This window comes from Rhipicephalus microplus, chromosome 1 (assembly GCF_043290135.1).
Source record: "Rhipicephalus microplus isolate Deutch F79 chromosome 1, USDA_Rmic, whole genome shotgun sequence".
In the NCBI taxonomy this organism is placed as follows: Eukaryota; Metazoa; Arthropoda; class Arachnida; order Ixodida; family Ixodidae; genus Rhipicephalus; species Rhipicephalus microplus.
The window spans coordinates 127,402,349-127,427,696 of record NC_134700.1 but is presented as its reverse complement, the minus strand read 5'-3'; the positions used below and the strand labels follow the sequence as shown (position 1 = coordinate 127,427,696).

The 25,348-nt window shown below is 43.7% G+C and overlaps 1 protein-coding gene across 1 annotated transcript in view; it reads left to right on the top strand.

The window, feature by feature from the left end:
- The window catches only part of LOC119177880 (neural cell adhesion molecule 1-like), a 272,880-nt gene that overhangs the window by 133,031 nt on the left and 114,501 nt on the right, over nucleotides 1–25,348 (top strand). Inside the window, exons 2-3 of the mRNA XM_075887327.1 lie at nucleotides 14,313–14,590; nucleotides 22,559–22,733. Coding sequence (XP_075743442.1) covers nucleotides 14,313–14,590; nucleotides 22,559–22,733 — 453 coding nt within the window. The remainder of the gene's footprint in view (nucleotides 1–14,312; nucleotides 14,591–22,558; nucleotides 22,734–25,348) is intronic.

Sequence of the window (25,348 nt, the reverse complement as noted above, 5' to 3'; positions counted from 1 at the left end):
AACGCGCATATATATGTAGTACGTTCAGAGGTAGATTTATGCGCTGACTGAAGAATAATATACATGATAGTCTGGTGCTTCTCCCCTAGAGGCTTAGAGAGAAGTTAGGTTAAGGTTTGAGAATGTTTCTGTAATACACTGCGTGCAAGCCAGCCTGATAGGCAGCGTGAGATTAAGAATACTCCGCACCCGGCAGTAAACGACTAACTATAGTTGTACCGCCTCTCTTTGTTCTTTGGGAATTGTCTTTTTTGCTGGGTAAATAATATCAAACTAACTTGTTCACTAGTGTTTGAAATATGTTTACTTTTGCTTCCTGCAAAAACATTTTCCACTAACGTGTCAAACACAAAGCAACATACGACCACAGTCGTCCAAAAAAAAAAAAAAAGAAGAATTCGCCGTGGCTAAGCAACGCGCTCTTCTCGCTATACATGTAAACAGGATAGAATTAATAAACAAAACCTCGGAGAAAAAGCTTCTGCTGCAAAGCGTTTGTAGCCATGACTAGCAAATGCCTTAATTATCAACTGTGCCCTGCGGTCGTCCTTGTAAAATCCGCTATACGGGCACGTCAGCGCTATCCGAACGTCAAGATGTCTCGCGACCCGTCGCACCATCCGACCGCAGATGGGGAAAAACCAGCACAGAGTATTGAAGAAGCGCAGAATACAATAGAAATGCGTAAAAGGAAACTATGGAGATAATCAAGCAAACAAGGCAGCAATGAAAGGGAAAAAAATACCACCGGTCTGCGTCGGGGCCGAGCAATTTCGCGAGGCCCGTGGTGCGGTGCGAATTCGCCATGACGACGTCGCTCACCCGTCCCGCGTCGCACGAGTCGGAGGAAGGGGAGTGTTCAGCGCAAGCGACGACGCCATAGCGAGTATAATAGCGACGACCAAACTGCTCCTGCGTAACGACACCGCGGACGCTGCGCTATGTTAGCTGTTAGCGCGCGCTAAAATTGCCCCGTGCTTTTCTGACCACGCAGTAATGAGCATCGGCATGGCCGGGAAGTTGTCCGCTTTGCCTCAATCGCTGCCCCCTTTAACAGCGTGTGCATGAGAGCACGTGTGTTTGTCCATGTGCGCTGCATGCGAGCGTTCAGTATTTCTCTTTCATAAACGAAGCCAATCCAGAACGAGTGGTCGTTACAGCAGCCTCGCTTGCTCGTGCTCGCGTGCGCGTAAGCGCGTGCGTCTGTCTGTGCCTGCGGGTGTTCCGTAAACAGGCTTCGCTTTCGCACGAGTGCGAGGGTGAGCCTGAGATTTTTCGCGTATAGGTGATATCGTTAACTATGCTATGCTCAGCCCGTGCCGATCGTTTCTGGAAAGCTCCTGTACCGACATTAGCGTATAGCAGAAGGCGAAAGGCGTCGTGCCGAATGCGAACGAAGCAATGCTAGCGCGTTGGGCAATCCAAACAGTTAGGTTACTATCGTTACCAGGTTGCGCAAAATCATCACGCCATAGATAGCACTCCTATTGATGCTGCAGTAAGCCTAATATTTGCTACATGCTGAAGCGCGCCTCTGGGAGTTGCCTTAGATGTCGTGAAGAGAACACGGATCGATGATGAAGCAATGATGGGTTGATCTAGGCCATAATCGGGCTGACCAAAATTCTTTTCTGTATTGAGAAACACCTTCCGAATCTCTTCTCAAGCAGCGAGCATTTGCTTTGAAACAACTGAGCCATTATGTACCTTCAGCTACGCTTTTACATGCATCTGCTACCAGCATACCCTTCATTAGTGCAATAAAGTATAGAGAACCTGGCGACAACGTCCAGATGTGCCGTATTAGTGCTTCTCTTTTCGTGGCCTCGATCTGTTTCAGTCTGTTGGCATTTCGGCGCAAGGAGGATGGGACCACATGGTGGACGATCTCACTATGTGCATAAATGTGACACGTGTATGCATGCCTATGTCCTACTGCTCCTCGTTACTTAATAATATGCCAGCATTGCTACTGCCAAAATCCGGGTCGACAGTGACGAGTCGTTCCGCTGATGATGTCATACTAGACGGTGCTTCTCAGGTGGCATGCACCCAACCTGTTGAAGAAAATTGACTCTCCCATTCATTTCGATGTTGGCGAAACGTAAAAAACACTGCAGCGTGCTTGATAATGTTCTGATCCTTTCAGTGCTTACTAACCGAGATGTAGCACAGAGCAGGACGGAAGTCAAGCTTAAGTATGTTAACAACCTACAAGACTGCAAACGTCGTACCCCAAAAAACTTCCAGTCACCTTATTTACCAGCTCCTTACGTCGAAGTAAACGTACATTTTCAATTTTATTTGAAATATAAAGTAAGCCTCTCTTTATTTTTTCAGATAAAAGGGACGCGCTTGAAGTTCCAGGAAATATCTTATAATTTCATGTACGTCAAAAGAACATTTATTTTAATATGTCTTGTCGAAATAGGGAAGGATAGTGTAGAAATTCAGCAGGCTATTTTCTAAAGGTCTTCTTGCCCACCAATGCCATTAAGGCACATCGGTGAAAGAAACAGGACGCCATCCAGAGCCTGTGTTTGTAAACGGTAAAAGCATCTTAACAAAATAAAAATAACCGAAAATGCGAACCATATGAGCGCAATTTTATCACCAGGAAAAGTCCTCACGACGATTGTGTTCACAATGACAAATTTGATTTAGTGATTAACTGAACCGAAATGGGGATTTTGGATAAATATGAGAGCCACCTGCAGATCGTGAGGGCCGAGAAAGTCCTCACGAGTTTAGAGTGAAGTTTTCGGAAGATCACTGGGGTGACGTAGAGTTCACTTAAACGCCCAACGAATGGTGGAATAAGTGCGTAAATAAATAACGACGAATGTTCACATCTCTGCTTTTCTCCCGGCACATTCTTGTTCTGACCGAGCCGCCCAATACCGTCTCGCACACCGTTCATATTCTGCGCATTTGTGAAGCGCCCCTTACTCTTAAGCGTCTGTGTCGCTCAATTGCGTATTAATTAAGGAAGCGGGAATAGTCTTAGCGGCAGGCTTGAGTGCCTGGCGGCTGTCGTTAATGGAAACCAGCACGTGCTTGAAAGACTTAGCGCTACTTGAAGCTGCGTATATTTCTTTTGATGATTTGCCTTTTTTTTTGCATTGAAAACCAAACTATATCAGTTGAAGGAATTTGTCGGCAGTGCCGCACGTGCTTAACGAGCCAGAAAGCAATTCCAGCACCACATTAAGGACTCGACGTATTATAAAATTTGTACGATTAATCCGTTTTTTGTTGTTCTTTTGCGATAGGTTTAAAATTGATCTTGCCATTCCAGCCGTGAAAGCGACTTTTCTGCAAAACGCGTGTTTAATTTGGGTACCTAATTTGGGTACCAATTATCTCAGCAGCTTGGGTTTTCGTGAGAAAACCAACAACTTGGACCATCTCCCCGGAGGAAACACTGATGGGATGCGAAGCAGCAGCGTTACGCATGGTTGCAGTCACGGGTTGAACGGCACTGCGGTGAGCGCTGGAAGATACCTTGAAGCGATGGCTGACGTAGATATTGTAGGTGGGCCCCGCCGCGGTGGTCTAGTGGCTAAGGTACTCGGCTGCTGACCCGCAGGTCGCGGGTTCAAATCCCGGCTGCGGCGGCTGCATTTCCGATGGAGGCGGAAATGTCGAGGCCCGTGTGCTCAGATTTGGGTGCACGTTAAAGAACCCCAGGTGGTCAAAATTTCCGGAGCCCTCCACTACGGCGTCTCTCATAATCATATGGTGGTTTTGGGACGTTAAACCCCACAAATCAATCGATATTGTAGGTTACAAGTACAGACATGTTTCAACGCGTACGTTAGGAGCGCGTCAGGTTTATTGCGTCTGAGCCGACGAGTCAGTGGTGCACATGTAGCGAGCGGCAGTCGCGGCAGGTGTTGCTGGCGAACCGACGAGATGGCAGCAGCGAGTGCCTCAACGAGGTTATGCTAAAACATTTAGTACAACCTCCTTGGAGTGCCTCGGCGAGTGCAAGGCAGGTGAGAGAGAGAGTGACATCAGAGCGTACGGCGAGGGGAGGGTGACGTCAACGCACAGCAGCGGCGTGACCAACTTGGTACCGCGCCAACACTTGCGGCACCCGGTGCATTCCGTACAGAAGGGCAGCGTTGCACAGGCTTGCCTTACTTTGGACAGAGAAAAAAAATTGGCCCCATATCTCCATGTTAATCTGCAAATGTCGTCGGAAGACGATAGTATTGAGTCTGGAGAGATTGAACAAAACGTTTATTTGATGTTCTGCGCAAGAAAATTGGTGAATCGTATTTTGGAAGCGCTGCGTTAGAGTGCCTTGGGCGTGCAGCGGAGGCGAACGAGCGCACCAAGTCACGTCACACGTGAGGCATGAGCGCTATCTGGTATTTATCTTGGAAAACAAACTGCGTGGCTCTGAGACGGGCGTGCACTCTAAACAAATATCGAGTGAAAAGGGTGTCTTTTTGTCCCACAAAAATAATCGTCGTCAGGCTTGCGTCGCTTTTTTTTAAACTCGGCGCTGGCCACTTTCCTATCGAGAATGCAATGTAACCCTGATAATGGGCATGTCGATCGTGACCGGAATGTACCAGGCGCGGGGCGATAGCGCAAGGATGGAACGCAAGTCTGATGAGGATTATTGTTGTGGGACAAAAAGACACCCTTTTTACTCGCTCTTTTTTTAGTGTGTGAGCGCCCGTCTCAGAGGTGATAAGGCGTAGAACGCAAGGCGACGAGTGGGTGCCACCACTGTGTCGTCTTAGCAAAGCGTTGGAAACACATCCCTTTTCGGGCAAGCGTTGCATAATCAGCGCCGCGTGATAAACGCTACGGTCCTTAGAATAAGTTATGTATGCCTTTTCTTGCAAAAGTCGCCCATATAAAATATACGCGTTGTTATGATGCCTCAGATATGTGCGATAATTGTTTTTTTACTTGACAATCACACAAATATGAACGCTGAACCTTGAGCAACATTGGTGGGTGCTGTGAATGGGGTCAGCCGTTTGGGGTATCCGCTGGTGCTGTTTGAAGTGCCCGGTACCGTTAAATGTGGACGAACAGACAACTGGACAGACAGACAGACAGACAGACAGACAGACAGACAGACAGACAGACAGACAGACAGACAGACCGACAGACCAAACTTTTTGCATCGATGGTCCCCAAGAGAGACTATCGTTTTTAAAAACGGGTGGTGCGGACTATGCGCTGCGCCCGCTTTGCTGTCCTTCAACCATAGAGGAAGCTTTCTCCATGCCGTCAACCTAGGAGCGTCAGCGGTGAATCAGTCGGCCATCACCGACGGTGAAGAAGTGGGAAGGAGATGCCATTAGATCACGTGTTCAAACGTGGTATATAGCGCCCGTTCGCCACTGCAAAAAAAAAAAAAAAACGCTCTATTGCCACCATAGTGATTGATTGATTGATATGTGGGGTTTAACGTCCCAAAACCACTATATGATTATGAGAGACGCCGTAGTGGAGGGCTCCGGAAATTTAGACCACCTGGGGTTCTTTAACGTGCACCCAAATCTGAGCACACGGGCCTACAACATTTCCGCCTCCATCGGAAATGCAGCCGCCGCAGCCGGGATTCGAACCCGCGCCCTGCGGGTCAGCAGCCGAGTACCTTAGCCACTAGACCACTGCGGCGGGGCATGCCACCATAGTGTTTCCTAAATGTACACTAGAGGAATCTCTTGCGCTAGTGTCTGTGGAAGCTGCAACACACGGTATTCAGTGAGCATGGGATTGATGGGTACTGCACGAATTTGTCTAATCTTCACTGTTCTGGCTCCGCGTGTGTTCGTGTAGCTTGGAGCAATTTTCTTATGAAGCTAAAATCAGCAAATGTTAAGCAGTTGCGCTTTACCACCCTGTTCTTTTGGGCATACTATTTAAAATCGGGGCACGAAATTCAGAAGGGTTCGTTCTTTCCGTCGAAACCCAACTGAAGCACAGCAATAAAAGCCACAAGTGCGATTCGCCGCCCGCAAGTACAAATACTAGGCAAATCGGTGTACTACCCCTAATTCCTATGGTGACTGAATGAACACAGTGTCAAAGTCCCCTCTACTTAATTTTAGGAAATTCTATGATTGTCGCCAGGATGCGAGCACCACTGGTGACCACCTGCCCTTACATTTATCTGCGATATTGGTTAGAAGCGAAACAAGAAGCACGAGAGTGCTCCGTGTGCACCCTTGCTGCCTTCGAGAGTGGAAATTTCCATGCTGCAGGTGGAACGAAGAAATCGGCCCGAAAGGGGACATACGCCCACGAACACGCCTGTGGGAGGCGTGTGTCGAGTAGTTTAAAAGAGAGCGCGACAATCACGCTGACGTCGCTGCACTGTTAACAAGTTGACTTAGTGGCGGTGCTGATGTGTTCACACGCGTAGTTTTTTATATATATATATAAGAGCTGCAAATGGTCTACATGCGTTTCCTATGCCACGCGTGTTTTTCTAGCTATTTTTATCAACGCTGCTACCACGCGCCCCGCACTGTCTTTACGCCATGATCGCTGTAGAGCAAGCTCGCAGAAAATCTTCTGCCCGAGACACTTAGGCCATCCTGAATAGCACCCACGGTTCTTACTCCTTTACGGGTCTACCCACTCACAATGCTGGCTCACTTTGATTTCGTCATGAGTGAGAGAGTGAAAACATTTATTGAAAACAAGAACAGAGGTACAGCCATATAGTGGCTTCATAGTAGGCGGAGTTCTTACTCCGGGACCCCATTGGTGACACTTGCTAACCTAGTCCTCTGGACCAGGGCCCTTTGGGCTTGAAGATCCGAGCAACCGAGCAGGGTCACCTCCCACTCGTCTCTGGTTCGTCATGCAGGCGCACTAGATGGCGATGGCTCATAGTGTTCTGAACCTTACGGTTTTTTGCTATAACTGAATTTTTACATTGCTGGATGACCCGAAGAAGCCGTAAAGTTCCTTGTTCTCTGGTAGGTTGATTTTGCGAAGTGACATTTCGATCAAGTTTGATTTGGTTCCAAGCAGTGACACGAAGAAGAAAACACGCGTATTGCAATATTTGACGAAGTCATCGATTTACGCATTGTACATGAGAATTCGGCAAATCCCACGTACCTCGGGAATCGATGTTCAGCGAATTATGCGGGTGTAAAGTTACTGAGTTGTAATCCTTTTATTGAGCGAAATGTCATCGTATGACGCTAAATATATGCACAGGTGCACACACAGACATGCAAACAGCAGCATATGTTTAATATATTTTTTACAGTTTCATAACGATGCAAACAACAACACAGATATTAGCAACACCAGAAGCGGCAAGCTGATATGAAGCGTTGGTGCTGGCTAGAATTTAAGCCGCGGACACTGCTACATAAGTCGACTTCAGCGAATGGCGCCTAACTACAACTGATGTTAACCCAACGGGACGGCTGTGTCCCATCCCAACATACGTACTGTTTTTTTTTAATTGAATAGAAGTAATCACTATTGGCATTTCACATACATTAGTGTCTATTACAGAAAGCGACGAAAGCTCTGTTGAAATTCCTACGCGACACCAACTTGAACAAGCGACTGTAACAGCAATGTCACACGCCGCGAAAGACAAGACTGGACTATGACTGAGTGTGCGCGCGTGTGCTGCCTAATGTGCTGTTTCTGTCTTCCCTCTCTGCTCTCTTTCATCTCCCCCTGCCCTTTCCCATGCTCAGGGTAGCAAACCGGCTGCCTATAGGCTGGTTAACCTCCTTGCCTTTATTTTTCTTCTATTTTCCTTCCTTCCTTCCTTAGTGTCTATTCGTGAAGTGGTGATTGTTTTCTCCTACACTCAGGTGAAGGCCCGTGGGACGGTTGTATGCTCTCCCATAGCGGAGTACCTCGAACTCTAAATAATTAAACACTTTTTCTAAACACACAGTTCCGAATTCTGCCTTGGACCTGTAAAAAAAATACGTGGGACCAGCCGGTTGGCGTGGAGTCTTCCCTGTGTCTTCTTTGTACGAAAATCGTTTTAATCATAGTAATGCTGGGGTTTGATTTCTGCTGAGACCCTGACATTTATTCTTTGCATTTGTCGGCTCAATGCAGCCGATTTCACCAATGTCATGACGTTCGCACATTAAGAACATCCATGTTTATTTTGGCCTTTCTAGGATAGATGAAACTGTCAAGCACCTATGACACATACCCACATACCTGGGGCACATACCCGCCCGCGCATGTGCAGCACGTCTAGTGAAAATGATTTGACTATGTACGCGACGGCATTGTGACATTCTTCTTGTCATGACCAGCGAATCATATTCCATCTCGCGTTACCATAGTAATTTTGGTTCACCCCATTTAAGGGGTGATCACGAGAGCACCCAGACGTAGGCGGCTAGATAAGAAGATATATATTCAGAAATAGATAGATAAGATAGATAGATAGATAGATAGATAGATAGATAGATAGACAGATAGATAGATAGATAGATAGATAGATAGATAGATAGATAGATAGATAGATAGATAGATAGATAGATAGATAGATAGATAGATAGATACTGAAAGTGCCTGCCTGACGCAACAAAATGCTTCGCATTTAAATACCTTCACGTATCTTTACTATAACGGTCGACAGACTTGAAAACGGAAAAAAGAGTAATGTGTTACTCTACGCCCCGGAAGACTGGACTTGCAACGTGTATGAATCTTTTTGGAAAGCAACCTTACTATCTTTCGGATTCCACTACTCTCCTACGAGTATAGTTACTAAAGAAAAAAAAAAGCTTCCGCGTCTTTTTATATACCTAACAGTTGAGGACTCTTCTACAATACCAAGATTCTTTACATTTAGAAGGAAGGGTAGGGTGTCGTCAGTAGGTTTTACAAATTTCATTTTTTTTTAAATTGTATCACCGTGGTGTCGCGTTTCTTGTTTTATTCTTGGGACATGGCGCTTAATTAGTAGCGAAGTGCCACACTTTGCGGGCACATCTGGGAATAACGGTGATAAATTCAGTCTCTTATTTTCACACGTTGGCTGATAGTACACTGGGGAGTAATCTCCCCTAGTAGCACCCTCGTAAACCATGCATCACTGAGTTCGTTTCGCGGTCTCGTGATGATGTCGCTTGGTGGGAAGGAACGGCTATGATCACCGTTTCGAGGGTCACATCGCACGCTTGGGCCCAGCGTCGGACATCCCAGCGTGGCTCTACACATCGGCTGTTGATGGTTTCGGAAATATGGGCGATAGTTTCTGAAATGTGGGGGTATGATGTCGATGAAATGAAAAAGAAAAAAAAAACATGGTCTCGATAGGTTTTGCGCGGTAGTGATAACACTATCACCATGTTGTAAATAAGCTACAGTGTGACAGTGTAGAGCCCTTGTTACGTAGTTATAAACGAGAAAAAAAAATGCAAGTGTCTAGCTCTGCGTAGCATTGCTGTTCGTAAGGCTAGCGAACATTGGAGCTATATTTTTTATTCAATGTTTTGCGAAGTTCTTGGTAGATTCCTGCTGTGGTTTCGCCACGTGACGATATACGAAGAATTGCAAAGTTAGGCAAATCACCTGAAGCTTGATCACTCATGTAACAATGATTATGCAATATGAAATTAAACAACACTGATTACTCATGGACCCTCCTCGCACAAGCGCACACATTTATAATCCATGTACATCGTTCAATGTTTATCAATGTATACCACTAAATAAAATCAACTCCGTGAGGCAAGATCAAAGCCCATTTCCAACCCTCAGCGAGCTTATTCACAGTTTTCAAAAAGTCTGGCAAAGGCCAAACCCAGATTTTACAAAGGATTACAAGTGTTAACGTGATCCAAAGTTCTGGCGCACCGTCATTTCAGGCGCGACCTCTGGAACGCCTACTAATCTCTGGAACATCTATGTAGCCGTTTATAGGCGTATTATTGCGCTCCACGTTTCTGGCTAGCTTACCTTTGCTATGCATATCATGTTCGGGAACGTCTAGAAAACAGTTGCGAACGTCCCAACGCTTCGTCTCTGGCTGACTTCTTTCCGGAGCACCTACCTGGCTCTGGAGCGTCTCTGGAGCACCTAATGCACTTCGAGCTGCCATTGCGAAGCCTATTCTCGAGCTCCTTGCCGGTCCAAGTTATTTCAAGGAGCCGCCACCTGCACAAATAGCAGCAAACAAGCGCGTTTTGTTTCATAATCATGATAATTTTCCCATTCAGTAGACAAGTTACGCTCGCTTTAAACAGATCCGCTGCTAAAATTGACGTATGCAATTCTAGGAATTTTTCAGCCATGGTTGCTCTTCACGGTACTCTGTGGAGGGTGCCTGAAGAAAAACATCAAAAAATGCGAGAGCGACGTGGAACTCAGGTTGACATTGTAGGTACCGCAAAGAAAAAAAATAAGGAGAAAAGAGAGAAAGGAAAAAAGATGGATTAAAAAAACGAAATGAAGAATATATGTGCCAAGAAGAAGTATTTATTTAGAGGTAAGGGAGAGTGGTCGGTCTTGAGAGCGTGGATAATCCTATAACATTTAGTGCGTGAGACCACGGAAACTCCTATATGAATATCAGACACCCCGAGGTGAAGGACCCCGAAAAAAACTTTGTCAACCTTAATTACGTGCTCTGCCATGCAATGTGTCGAAGCGCACTGTCGTTGATTCTGTTTTGCCTCATTCCAACAGGGTCATCGGGGCGGTGGGAAAGAAATCAATCGGCCAATAACCGCAGCGCAACGAATTGCCGCTAAGCCGCAATGATGGTGCTTCATTACGAATCACGGCAGAATCGCAGAGATCAGCCAATTGCGGTGTAGTGTCACGACCCTTTGGCAGCAAGTGAACGCTCATAAAGAATGTGTGACAAGAAGCGAAAAACTTTGAGGAACTTAGGAGCAAGACACATATTTTGATTTACATGTGCACGTCCTCTTGAAGAACGTCAGCGGGAGCAAAGGTTTCGATTTGATTGGTTGGTAAGTCTGTTTATATATCATGAAACACCTGATGAACAACAGCGGTTAAGGTACATATCAATCAAGCTGGCAAATATATTTCTGAGCATCTGTATATGATGCCCTCATATTCTCATAAATATTGCAGTTTTCTCCACAATTGGGGTCAAGTTCCGTCATTACTTGTGAGCACGTTGAGTTCAAATATGCACTGCTCATAAAATAAAAAAAAATGCTACGACATACCTACACACGTGACGTATCTTCTAAAACTGTAACAAATCGGCTAACTTTCTATTAGCTTGTGGATTTCTCACAAACCAAATCTCCACAACTGACAAAAAATGCAAAATACGCCGCTTAATGCAGATCAGAGACAATTTCAAAACTTCCTGAGCCATTGCTATATGAAGCTTTACAAATGCTTGATAACTTTTCAGAGCAATTTACTACACAGGTGGCTGAATACTTCTGATATATTGGGAACATGCATCATGCATAATTGGAGCCTGAAATTTATCAATGAAATTGAGTTTTCGCAGTAGAGCACGGAAACCTTCTGAGCGTTTTTGTGCACTTAAATTTCTATGGTTCCTGTGATGACGCAATATAAAACCTGAAATTCGCCAGGAAAACGTAGCTCTAGTCTCTCACGTATTCTCTGTAAACAAAAAAAAAGAGTGAGCAAGAATTTGTTGTTACCATATTTTGCGACCAAGAAGCCCGATTAACGTCGTTATTGTTCATTCAGCCTTGAACATTGAGAAATACGAAGACCACGTCTGTCTCTCAGAACACGAGGATACATGCTTCTAGGCATGGACTTCACTTAACTCATTAAGACGTTTTTATATGCATCACCTTTTCTAAGTTCCTCATCCTATGTCCGGTCTTCTGCAGTTAAGAAGAAAATTTTTATCTGTCAAACTCGAGCAGACAGTTTAATAGTTGTCCCAGATGGTAACATTTGTTAGCTTATGCGTATGCGTGGAACAAGCTACGTCAATATTCGTTAGCACTTGGTCTCAATAACTTTTGGGCACGTATTGATGGTTCCAGAAGAGCTCACCCTGCTCTGCTGCATTTTTACTCGTGTTACGGAAGCCAAGCTCCCAAAATCTATAAGAATTACCTGTACTTTGCCAGGTTCGCCTTTTCAGCAATGATGCTTGGCCACTTACCATATTAACTTTATGAAGCAAAGCTGTTAAAACCTACAAAATGACCCGATATCATGTGACACAAAAACATGTAAAGGAAGGCGATCTATAATTAACACTTTATTCACAAAGCAATCAGTACTGAAATTTCGCCACATGAAAGGTTATTGGTATTCTTGGCAAGGATAATACTTTGCATTTACTGTGGTAATGCAAGACACGGGAAGCTGTGAAGAAGCTGTGGAAGTGGCAGAAAAATCCCTTCACAGCTTTACGTACTGGCGTGCCGTCAATATCTCTTACATACCACGCAACACCCAATCAAACATACAATGAACGATTCACCGAGTCATTCAATCAATCAATCGTTCATTCAATTTGTGCTAAGCATGAAACACCAGTCATTACTGAAAACGTTTTGATGGGTGTCAGGCTTAGTTAACTTCTATAGTGCTCTAAGTCCTCCATTTTTGTCAGGAAAACAGACAAAAGGTAAAATAAAAGGTAGGAACAGGGTAGGTAATATTCCTCTGTAAACATAGCTCACCACTTCATCCACCAAAATTAAAGCGTTGCAAATAATAATAAAGTAAGTATAAAAATTTACGTACAACGTAATACAGCAAGACGAAGAAAAGAATGAAAGGAGGGGGTAAGGTAACGAAGGACGATTAAAAACAGATTTCGCAAAACAAAAAAGCAAAAAACAAGAAGGAATATTGATTCGCCGGTTTCGTCAAAAGTTTCCTCTGCTTCTTACTTTCTGTGGGTCAGTTTATTTACCCCTTTCGGCCATGACGTCATATAAAAAGCACAAGAAGAAATCTGGCTGCCAAACGTGACATTTTTAGGTCAGAAATCGAAAAAGGTGTCCGAACTATTCTTCATACACCTGCACATGCATGCGTAGTAATTTTTTCGTCGTTATCTTCTTGGGACTCTGCAAAGTGGAAAACAAAATGGCGCAATGCGATAACGTTAAAACTCGCCGGAACAAAATAAATAATGACACCTTACTGGTTAACTATTATATGTAGGTACTGTACCTTTTCACGTTGTTTCTGAGATGCTTAACTTGCTATTTCAAAAGTGGGTCTTCCCTAACATAAATGTATCATTCGCAGCAGTGAACAATCATGTCCTAAATATGGGACACCAGGGATCTGTGGTTGTCGGATCTCTGAATGCATTCAGGCTAATTGAGATGTGTAGCTCTTGTAAAAATTCCCAATTTCTTGTTATTCTAGTCCAAAAACCTGCTCACATCACTTAGGTAGTATGTAAGAGGTGTCTAATAGTGATATAGTACGTAATGATATTTAATTCGCTTTACGAAATATAAAAATGGTGCGTGCTGGAGCTGGAAGAGGACGTTGAAAAAGAGCAGTCCAATCAACTGCCCTTCAAAAACTGGGCATAAGTAAGCCTGGCTCTGCAAAACAGAATTGTGCAATCTTTTATAATGTTGGATCTTTGAAAGTGCTTAATTATCAGATGGTGGCCGTTCAAGTGCAATAAGAAGCTCGGCACCACGAGCGCAATGACGTTATATTGGACGGCCTAGGCACTTTTATTAATACGTAGTTGCTGTATGTTCGTTGCACAACGACCACTTGCACCAAGAGGGTGAAATACACAAAATTATTGAAATTTAAGAAATCTTTCACAAAAAAATATTTTTGTGCTCTGTAAGTTTTATCTCCAACTCAACAACAGAAAAAAATTGCTTTCAGTTAACAGAATTCAGGGCTGAAGGTTTAATGTGCACCTTTGTCATGATGAAACGTACATGCTTTGCAGCGCATTTGAACTTTGGTTGTTTTTTTGCACTTTAGGCTTTAATATGAAGCTGCTACAGAGCTTCGGATGGAAAGTTCAGACATTAGTGGTGGAGGAAAAATGAGCTTAAACAGTGAGCTAACGTGCATCGTGGATGGTTCAAACGTGATTTCCGCGATTAGTTAGGGTAATGCACCGTTGAATGAGCCATCTCATGTACACGATTAGAGCGTAAGCAGCGAAAGCTATGATGTGACAGCTAGAAGAACGTCACTGACTGGAAGTAGAAGATAGGATATGGTCACCATCCTCCTATTATTGAAGCACGTTAACACACATATTCGTGGATGCTACTGTTCAGTGTATGATAAAACAAGATGCGGTTTCTTTTGAGTCAACCTAAACGCACTTCCTTGTGTTTCTTGTACGCTCGCAGAGACATCACACGGCCGACCTGCGATCGTGGTCAACCAGGGTCAGCAAACGGAGTTGCCATGCGAGACACGCAACCCAACCTTCAACAGCACCCAACATGCTCTACGGGTCGAGTGGTTTCACCTGGGACCACATAGGAGAGCCCAGCACAGCCAGTCATACTCTTCGGGCGCTGCCTCTGGCAGTGCTTCTAGCCAAGCTATCTACACGGTGGACTTCGGGTCCCCCAAGGATTCCGCCGGAAAACCCGCCACTGGAACTAGAGCTAATCTACTGCAGGTATGCCTTCGCTTTCTTTTCTTGATTCCCAACCAATGCCTTTTTACCTGTTAAATTTCACGAATTGATCATGTTCACTCAATCCCGCAAAAGCTTTTACGTTACAACAAGGTTCATTCCGCAGGTCGTCAGTTCGTTCATAGCAGGAAGTTCCAACGAAAATCTACGGATTGCACAAAAGTGAAGCTTAATGTTTAGAGGGGTGGAGGAGGGTAGTGGGGATTGTTGGTGTTCTGAGAAAGAAGCAGCTGTGCTCTGATACGACGTGAAATTGGGAGCTAAATCTTCAGGAAGGGACGGTCAACATACCCAGTGTGATATTCAACGCTGTTGCAGTCATGGTGGATAAAACAATGATTCAATACAGTCATGGTGCACGCAACAGTAAATGACGAAAGACGAAGAAGAATAAAGAGATCGTGATTTGGGCCTGTGCCTTGTCATTGTGAAACGTTACGTTGGCGCAGTCTGACAGAAAAGAAGCCCCTCATATGTGAATAACACAAAGCCTATCGAGATACTCAAACTACCAGTCGCATTTTTCAACGTGTCAAGTGGAAGAAGGTGGAAAGTATGATTTCCCTGCAAGCATAACGACTCCCAAGCTTCGTGAGTTCATTGCTCAGAACGGAGGAAAGACTCTGTAGGAGATTTACTTTCAAGCATTAGTGGAGATAGTTTTGAAGGATTACAAATTTAAAGAACACAACTTGATGCCGCTGGTGCACCTAGAGACAAGAACTTCATCGAGCCAAACCAGTTCCTCTTTGGACACGCGCCTCCTAGAAATGCTTCGCTTGCAAGACTGACACGCTGAGTGATAAGAGAAACTTATAGAAAATCTTTTAACAAGTACTTAAGCCTATCAGCGACAAGACACCCAGGTGGTAAAGCCGGATATTTTGACGAAAAATGATCAAGCCCGGACACTTGGGTGCAGTTTTATGAGCTAGCATGTATACTTCTTGGCATCAATCATTTGATCGTATCAGAAACATTCGTCAGTTTCTCAGTGGACTCTCCAAAAAGTAGTAGGACATCCACTACGCTAGACATACGACGGGTACATGGAGCTGAATGAAAGATGATATAACAGGTACTGGATGAAAGGTGATATTGATCTATCTTATCTAGATATCACTCGGGAAAGTCACTAGAATACTTTTATATAAAAAAGACGACTTATTCACGTGCAAAACGCATAAATACCAGAGTTTGAATCAGCGCTTTTGATTATTCAAGGCTTATTTAAACGACTGCAGAGGCAGGTGCAAGTAAAGATCCCTAAAACTATCGAGGATCTACTTGGATGTTTTAAAAACATCTGTACCAATTTTACATCATAAAATGTGCGTCGGACTGAGCAGACTTCCCAATAGTACCATGGAGCAAGGTCTCGTGAGCACGAAAAGCATCATGGCTGGAATCAAGTGGCCACTTAATCTCTGATACCAGCACTTTCGCGGAACAAGACATCTCGCAAATAGAAGCGCAACGAAAACACGACTAAAATAGTGTGTCCATTCCCACCTGACGACAGAATTTGAGGCTGTGTTTCTAACTGCCCTTATTCTTGTTTATATCAATCTCAATTTCAATGGTAACAGTGTTGACGCATTGGTTGACAGCGGTGCATCTGTATCAGTGATAAATCCGGCCCTTGTTGAAAATGAGGAAATGATTAAAGTGAGATTTGTGCAGGTACAAAGTTTTCACAGATAAGGCAAAGATTTGATCAATCGGTGAACACAACTCTCTTAGCAAGGCTGTAAGGCTAACATTGACGCGCTTGTCGTTTAAGAAAGTGACTATAAATTACTACTTTAGAAATCTGGTATAAAAACAATGAATTAAATCACTATCAAAATGACAAAGTAACTGTGGCACAAGAGGCGTGGGTGTCGTTCAACGTTGTGGACCACCTTGCCAAGGGTGAGAAAAACGTAAAGGAAAAATTTTCTGAACCTGTCTATCAAGGTAAACAAAATTTACTGTTCTCTTTAGATATTCCGCCAGTCAGAAGAAAGCCTTACAGCATGTCCCGCAAAAACATACTTTGGTTGAAAACTGAAATTGAAAATGTGTTAGATGCGGGAATAACACAGCGACCGGTGTCTACGTTCACCTAGCATATCACTTTGGCTCCGAAAGAAGGCGGATATTTGCGGCTGTGCACTGATTAGCGGATTTTAAATAGCTAAACATTCTTGTTTCCTTTCGTGATCCTCAGGATTGATGAAATGAAGAAACTGGACGTTTCAACATGTTTTGTTGTGGAGACCTCCGCAAAAGATATTAGCAGAGTCCGCTAGAAGAGAAACACAAAATATACACGACTTTCGTCAAACCACTTTGCGTGTTCGAATATATCGTTCACATTCGGGAGGAAAAACAGTGTGGCATGCATGGTTTGAGAAGATGATGAATAGAGTTTTCAAGCCATTCTTGGTATTGTTCTGCATTGTAGACGTAGACGACATCATAGTTTATTCCAATGATGAAACATCAGACGCAGAGCACGTGACATCTGCTTAATGGCATTATGGGATGCCAAATTTGAAGTGAACTTTAGGAAAAGTGAATGTTTTAAACAGAAGATTACATTTCTCGGGCGCATTTCAGACGGGCCTACAAAATATACGAAAGGAGAGTTCGTACAACGTGTACGATTGATGATGAAGCCAGAAAACGTGCACGCTGTAAGAGTGTTTTTTGGCCTCGCAGGGCATTTTAGAAGCTACATAGAAGATTTTGCAGCATGAGCGAAGCCGCTGAGCAACTTGCTTCGTAAAGACATAGATTTTATCTGGACGGAAGAGAATGAGAGGGCGTACAAAGATTTGGTATTAGCCATAGCATCAGACCCAGTTGTCACACTACCGGATTTCACTGTTCCATTTGAACTCACAACGAACGCATCGAACTACGGCGCAGGTGATGTACCAACGAACAGGTACAAGTGAAATTGAAATAGAAAGACGATAATTGATGGGATGTTACTCTTATGCTTTCGGGAAGTCGGAACAAAATTACAGCGCGACTGTAAAAATAGGCCATGGTTGTTGTAATGGCAACTATGTGATTTCAATCGTACCTAGAAGGCTCGAAGTTCGAGCTGTTCACTGACCCTCTGGCCTTTACCCATTTGTTTAGTGGCTCTCAACCGAAAGGCCGAGTCACTAGATGAATAAGTGAAATTCAACAGTCTCATTATAAGATGGCACACAGAAATGGACAAGATTTGTCAGACTCTACGTCGTTTATCGGCTTCCAATTGTCACTATCTGTTCGGACGACGAGAAGGTGTACTCACTTTAATTATGGGAAAGCACCGAGAAGCTGATGTAAATCCCTTTCAGCCCTGAATTCTTTAAACCAGCCGATATTCTTGTTTCTCGTTAAGGTGGAGTTACCACATCCTCAATGAACAAAAAAAAACTATTTTGTTTTCTGAGCATCGAGTCAGTGCACAAGAAAAATGGCTCAATGTCCTATATATAGGACTCCAGGGCTTAGTCGTTCTAAAGTGAAATATGGTGAATTTAAATATATCTATTCATTTAACCCTGTTAGTGCAAGGTCTCGTTGTGAAAAAGACATAGAGAAACCACGTATTAGTTACAGCGCCTAAACTGTCCAGTAGCAAGTCTTTGTGCTCGTCATACACAGCTCCTCTTTGCACTTGAACGGCCACCGTCCACTTATTTAACACTTTCGAAGATCCAACATCATAAAATATTGCCGAATACTGTTTTGCAGTGCCAGAATTATTTCTGCCCATGTTTGTTAGGGCAAGCCATATAGTTTCTCAGAAGCTGATTGAACTACAGTTTATCGTCGTCTTCTTTTAGCTTCATCACACATGTTGTAGGCCTGTGTGCTCAGATTTGGGTGCACATTAAAGAACCTCAGGTGGTCAAAATTTCCGGAGCCCTCCACTACGGCGTCTCTCATAATCATATGATGGTTTTGGGACGTTAAACCTCACGTATTAAACAATCATCATTAGCTTCATCACACACTCCTATTATATTTCATAAAACGAATGAAAATTCATTACATACTATCTCGCCATTAGAAACCCCTTACATATTATCGAAGTCACGTGGGCACGTTTTTAGACTAGATTACCAAGAAATCGCAGACTTTACAAAAGCTGCACATCTAGATTAGCCTGAATGCATTCAGAGGTCTGACAACCAATGAGCCCTGATGTTCTATATTTAGAGTGTGTTCCGATACTCACCATAGTTGGCTAAACAGACAGCTAAATGGACGGCGCCCATCTTAAGTCCCATTGCAATTCTCAAGTAGCCGCCAAATAGACAGCTCCGAGAAGACCGCATCATAGACAAATACGATGCAGGCTACTTTTCTGTCTAAACAAGATGGCGGCTCAGCAAATCGCTCAGATAGATCAAATCTCCCCGAAATGATCGTCGGCCCACAAGCAGACGCTTTCCCAGACGCTCAATGTGAGTAACGTTTATTTCTTTTTGATTTCAACACAAAATAATCCAAAAATAACAACTGTTACGTTTCTTTATATTAGCTTTTTCTTCTCGACGCGAGGTGGCGCATCGCCGCGTAAAAGCCGTCCAGAAGTGTTCCGATTCTCGAACAGCATGGGCTCGGTGCTGTCTTTTAAGCAGTCTGCGTAGACTGTCTACGTGCTGTCTAAGAATTAGAACACAGCCTTGATATGCGGGATTTAACGTCCCAAAACCACCATATGATTATAAGAGACGCCGTAGTGGAGGGCTCCAGAAATTTCGACCACCTGGTCGGGGTTTTTCAACATGCACCCAAATCTGAGCACATGGGCGTACAACATTTTGGCCTCCATTGGAAATGCAGCCGCCGCAGCCGCGATTTGATCCCGCGACCTGCGGGTCACCAGGCGAGTACCTTAGCCACTAGAACACCCCGGCGGGGCTGGAACACAGCCTTAGGACATGAAGATTGTGTACTGCTGCAGGCGATACGTTAGTGTTAGGGAAGACCCACCTTGTAATTAAAAAGTTACACATCTTAGAAACAACATGAAAAAATATGATCTGATAGTTAACCATCAAGGCGTCATTATTTTGTTGTGGCAAGTATGATCATTATCGCAAACCACCATTTTGTATTTTACTTTGCAGAGTTACAAAGAAAATGACGACAAAAAATTGCTGCCTACGCTCGCGCAGGTGTATTCAGGATAGTGAAGAAACCTTTTTCAATGTCTGGCTTCATTACATCACAATTGGCAGCAAAATTACTTCATATCCTTTTTATGAGACGCCAGGGCTGAAAAGGATATAGACGGAAAGTTTCACGTACCGGACACTCTGAGAAAAAAAACGTCTTGACCTGCATCACGATAGCGCAGAATGAGGAGGGCAAGACGACTTCTGGCGGACATATTATATAATGAGGAGATTTACAAAGCCCGACATGAAGAGATATATTGCAGGTTACATTAGCTCTTGGGAGAAATGTCAAGTGAACAAAGCAAATTATAAGCGAAATATATACAGCATGATATTTCCGCCTTATTCGAATGTTCTGTCTGAAACCGTGCATGTTGCATGTTCATTTCGCTTAACTGAAGAAGAAAAGTGAGGGACTGCCGAACAGATATCCTTTTTTTTAGTGTGGGTTGATGAATGATCGCGTATACTAGCTGCCAAGCCCGGAGAAGAAAATGCTGCTGTTGTCATGCCCCTTTTGAGCAGGGACACGTTTAAAGGGGGGAAGTGTGTTGGGTGCGACAGTGTACCCGCATTCAAGAGTCAGGCATTCGTAAAGTGGGCAATAGAAAAAAATATGGCCCTGAATTTTACAGCCTCTCCCCACGCATCAGCTAACGGGCTAGCAGAGCACATAATACGAGATCTTAAATACTACAGGTATGTACCCAGGATTCCCGGGAGGGTGGAATTGTTGCCTCCAATCAGCTGTGTCGCACTACAACAGGTCACATACCAGCACTCTTGGGTGCAGCCTTTAATACGTACGCCACCTTCGGAGAGCCTGTTTATTTACCTGCGAATGACATACTGTGCATATCAGAGTAGCTTCACTTGAGGGAACAAAGAAGACGTCTGAACAGCGAAAGAAGCACAGAGAAGCGATTAAAAAGCATTGGAAAACGTCAACAAAAATATTCCCGTGATAGCACTCGGCGATACGGTTCTGGTGCGGAAAGGTTATGGTTGCATAAACACAAAGCTTGCCACAACAGAAGAAGTGCTCAAGACCATCGGATACAAGACGGAAAACGATTTGATGGAAACAGCAGCCATTTTCAACGGCATCCCTTATTTGGAGCGGAGGGATGAAATAAAAAGCCGGAGAGTGCAGTGGGCTGATACTAGGGACAGATTTGGCGGGATCCAGGGATAGATGAAAAAGAAATATAAAGGAATCCTGCTTCTATGTGTCGTTGTCGTGGAATTTTATGTATACGGGGATAATGTTCTCCTCAATGCTTGCACCATTGCTAGCACAGATTTATCTAGTTAGTAACGTGGCCTCTCTGCCAAAGTTTTTGGGTCTATGGTTTAAAGTCAGCTGAACGAAAAAACTCAGGTGTGCCCCAGTAAACAACCCTTGAAAGCAGTCTTCCTAGCAGGGCGTAATCTTTATTCCATTGACTATGAACTAATCATGACTACGCGAATGCATTTGAGACGCACGCACTACCATAGCTGAGTGGCTGTTCTGTTCAAAAAGAGGATATTTATAAGTTATATCCGACACATCACGGGCGCATTCTTTGAGGACCTTATAAGACGATTGATTTAGAGAACGCCGAAGAAGATTACACAAAGCTCGTGGAACTTTGTGGAGAACTAAGGCGATCCATCTTAAACCTAAAGTTCTGTTTTAGGCTTTTTTGTGGCAAATAGTTTACTATTTGGACGATGGTAAATGTAAGGCAGCAAAACATTTATTCGGCGTTTGACCCCCAGGTTGAATGTATTTAAATAAGGGTCTTTCTAATATACCAAGGTTTCAGGAACTGATAGGCAGCTGTTGATTTCTGAAGCCCTTTTGACTAAAATCCTCGCGTTAGTAGATACGTTTCTTTGGTCTGGAGAGCTAGCGTGGAGTCGACGAGCCTTGAGCGTCCAAATTAGTTGTTGCACATTCTTTTGTCCGTCTTGTTTGCGTTTTATTCCTTCCGAAAACATGCATCAAGTCGCCCAATAAAAAGTTATGCTTGAATACAATAGAAGAGACAGAAAAAGCTTGCTTGATCGTACGTATTTAAATCATGAAGCATAAAGTATTAATTCACCTTTTTAATAACGCGTATGATAACCTCAAAGAAGAGGTGGATAGCAGCTCTACTAACTTGGCTCTTCCGGATATGAAATGATTCTCTATTCGTGCGATGCGTTACCGGCCAGTGAAGAAAATTCATGCACGTGATGCCTGAAAGAACTCTAACGAAATGAACAGAAGATTGAGTAGCAGGCATACTGTGAATAGGATTAGATAATGTAAAACCACTTTCTGGGTGATAGTGGATTAAAAAAATTATGCGCTAGCTTTATGTATGTAGGTTTATACCACAAAAAATAAGCGAGAGCGAAGAAGAGATAGAGGCAAGTATACCAACTATTCTGGAGCCACTGAGCTTCTAAATTATATCTTTAGTTTTTCGCACCCTTTTTTAACCTCTACCGTTTATACGCATATCTCTTTGCATAGAGCTCGCGCTTGAGCCTTTGTAATTACGAGCGAGCCCAAACGCCTCCTTTTTCAAGATATGTTGACCCATACGTAAAAGAACGAGCGCAGAAAAATTGTGGTTTGCTGCACCTGTTTTCCGAGGCAAACAGGAATGATGAATGGAGCGCGGGCGACCCCGACTCTTTTAGTTAATCACTCTCGGGCAACGAACAACGCAAGCCGGTCCATCTGTGCGTAAATATTCCATTATGTGGTGAAGAGTATTTCATCATCGTCTCGCAGGTGGTCCGCTGGGCACGTCCCGAGTGGCAGGGCAGGGCCTACTTCCACATGGTGGGCTACCCGTTCTCGCTGAAGGTGACGGGACTGCGGTACGAGGACACCGGCGAGTACGTCTGTGTCGTCACTTTCCGGGACGGCACCGGCCGCAACGCCAGCGTGCGCCTACAGGTCGTCGGTAAGGAGGATGAACCCTGCGTTTGTGGTTCTGGGACGTTCAAGCCCACATATCAATCAATCAATCTTGCGTTCTTACAGGACCATCACATTAAAATGACACTAAAGAGAAACAACGGTTCAGTTAGATTGACAAAATGCAATGTAATAGCATTATAGCTATAGGTTTCATTATCAAGAGGTCATTATTAACAGAGATTGCTAGGCATAAAGTTTAATTTTTACGTTTCACGCCGAAATCTTCGTTTGTGACGTAAGAAATTTCTAAACGTATTTTTCGCAGTTTCACGACATTGGCTCAAAGAAATTTTCCTAAACGTCATTATATGCACTATGACAACTTATGACAACATTATGCACTAGACGGAAAACAAGCAACAGCCCGTGTACTTCCCCTAGCGTTATTTTCTGTTAGTTCTCATCAATATTGTGTCTAACAAAAGAAATGTTCCCTTAAAACTTCAATTTTCTTCTTTCGTACCGAAGGTCTTCCTGGCCGACTTGATGCCTAGAGGTGTTATGAGAAGGAGTATTGGTCAGATTGTATGTTGTAATAAGATCACGTAGTACATGACGCCACAAGTGAAAAAGAGCGTTCTACACTCGCCGTAATGACAACAGGTCTCGCTAACCGACGCTCCTTCGTTTAATTCTACATTTATGCCTTATAAAGTGGACGAGGGGGTGACCGCCACCGTAGCTTAATAGTAGAGCATCGGAAGGGTGCGCTTACACACACACACACACACACACACACACACACACACACACACACACACACACACACACACACATATATATATATATATATATATATATATATATATATATATATATATATATATATATATATATATATATATATATATATATATATATATATATATATATATATATATATATATAGGGAGGGGAAAGAAGTGTATACCTAAGGGCTCGTTTGTCCGTGTTTTGACACAATATTAATGAGATATAACAGACAGTAATGCCAAGGAATGTACAGAGGAAGTTATTAGAACCAATGAAACGTAAATAAGAAAGAAAAGTGGGTGGAAATATAAGCAGCCGTGAGCAGGAACCTGCTCACATTCCTTGGCATGGCTTATTCCTAATGCTATGACCGTCTTCTGAACGCACAAAGTGGGGTCTGAAGTGTTAAAGGGGGAATAGCCTGAGTAGCCGGTTATTCTTATAACAAGCATATTTGGGCTTCTTTTTTTTTTCTCGTGAGGTCGCTTGTGAAACTATACAGCCACTTGTCGTGTTTTCTTTTGTTTATTTTCAATTTTCCATGAAATACAGTTATTTCGATGATCTTGACTTTGAAAAAAAAACTACAGTCAGTGAAACTTTAGAAGGAAGCGGCAGTTTCCCCTCAAAGGCAGATGCACACGAGTCTCTGTCAATGGGTGCACCCTTCGGGTGACGTCATGGGGCGGACGGCCGGTGACCCTGCGACAGAGAACATGCTGCCTTCGTTATTTACAGCTGAGCGCACAAACCAGTTATCGTTGGCAGCACTGTGATTAGAAAGCTGAGCATGCAGCTGCCCGAACGAGCTATATGAGCTCCCCAACGATAGTCAGGGAGGAATAGTGTTTCGATTCAGGCATGCGAGAATGGAGATGTGTTTCTATGCCAATTATCAAATGGAGTATGATGTTTGAGGCACGCTGCTTATCGGAATACGCGTTTTACAAGCAGTCACAATTTTTTGAGCAGGACTAATTCTTTAGTCGTAGGGTGAACGGGCTGTTGCGCTTCACTCATCGTGGTAGGGCCTCTCATCTTTTCTAAAGTTGTACCCGATGATAGTTGAGCATTTATGTCACACATACGTTGGGCTAATTAACAAATAACATCAATCAGGCACTAGAAAAGGTGCACTTGACCAAATGGAGGCTTTCCTGGAGATATTGTTAAAACGTATATATGTTCTTTGAATGATAGAAGGAAGTCCGCCTTTGAAGGCTTAATTTCTTTGTGTTACAAAGTATTATGGAGATCTAACAGACAGTCATTCCGAAGAAAGCATAGGGAATGTTATTAGGAGTAATTGGTATGTATATACGAAGAAAGGAAACTGGACTAAAGGATAACTTGGTGCGTGGAGGGAGTGAACCTGCGACCTTTGAATAACGTGTTCGATGTTCTACCAACAGAGTACCACTGCAGCTGTCCCCTGTCCACATTAGAAAATATGTACGTATGTGTATGTACGTATGTGCCGCCGTGGTAGCTCAGCTTGTAGAGCATCGGACGTGTTATTCGATGGTCGTTGGTTCGGGGCCAGCCCAGGCAAGCCATTCTTTAGTCCACTATGCTTCCTTCGCATTTACAGTGCGATTACTGCTAATATATTCTTCAATACCTTCCTTAGTATGATTATCCATTAGAACTCATTACGTTGTGTCAAACACAGAAAAAACGAGCTCTCAAAAGTACAACAATACTCTTACTTCATAGCGAGGGTCTCGTTATGACAGACGTTTTGCCTTGATGTAGTATACGAAAGATTATTGGCCAGCTGCCAGCTAGCAATAAGACCACGGAGTACGTGACGCCGAATAGGCAGCAAAAAGTGTTCCACGCCCACCGTCATGGTTACTGGTGGCG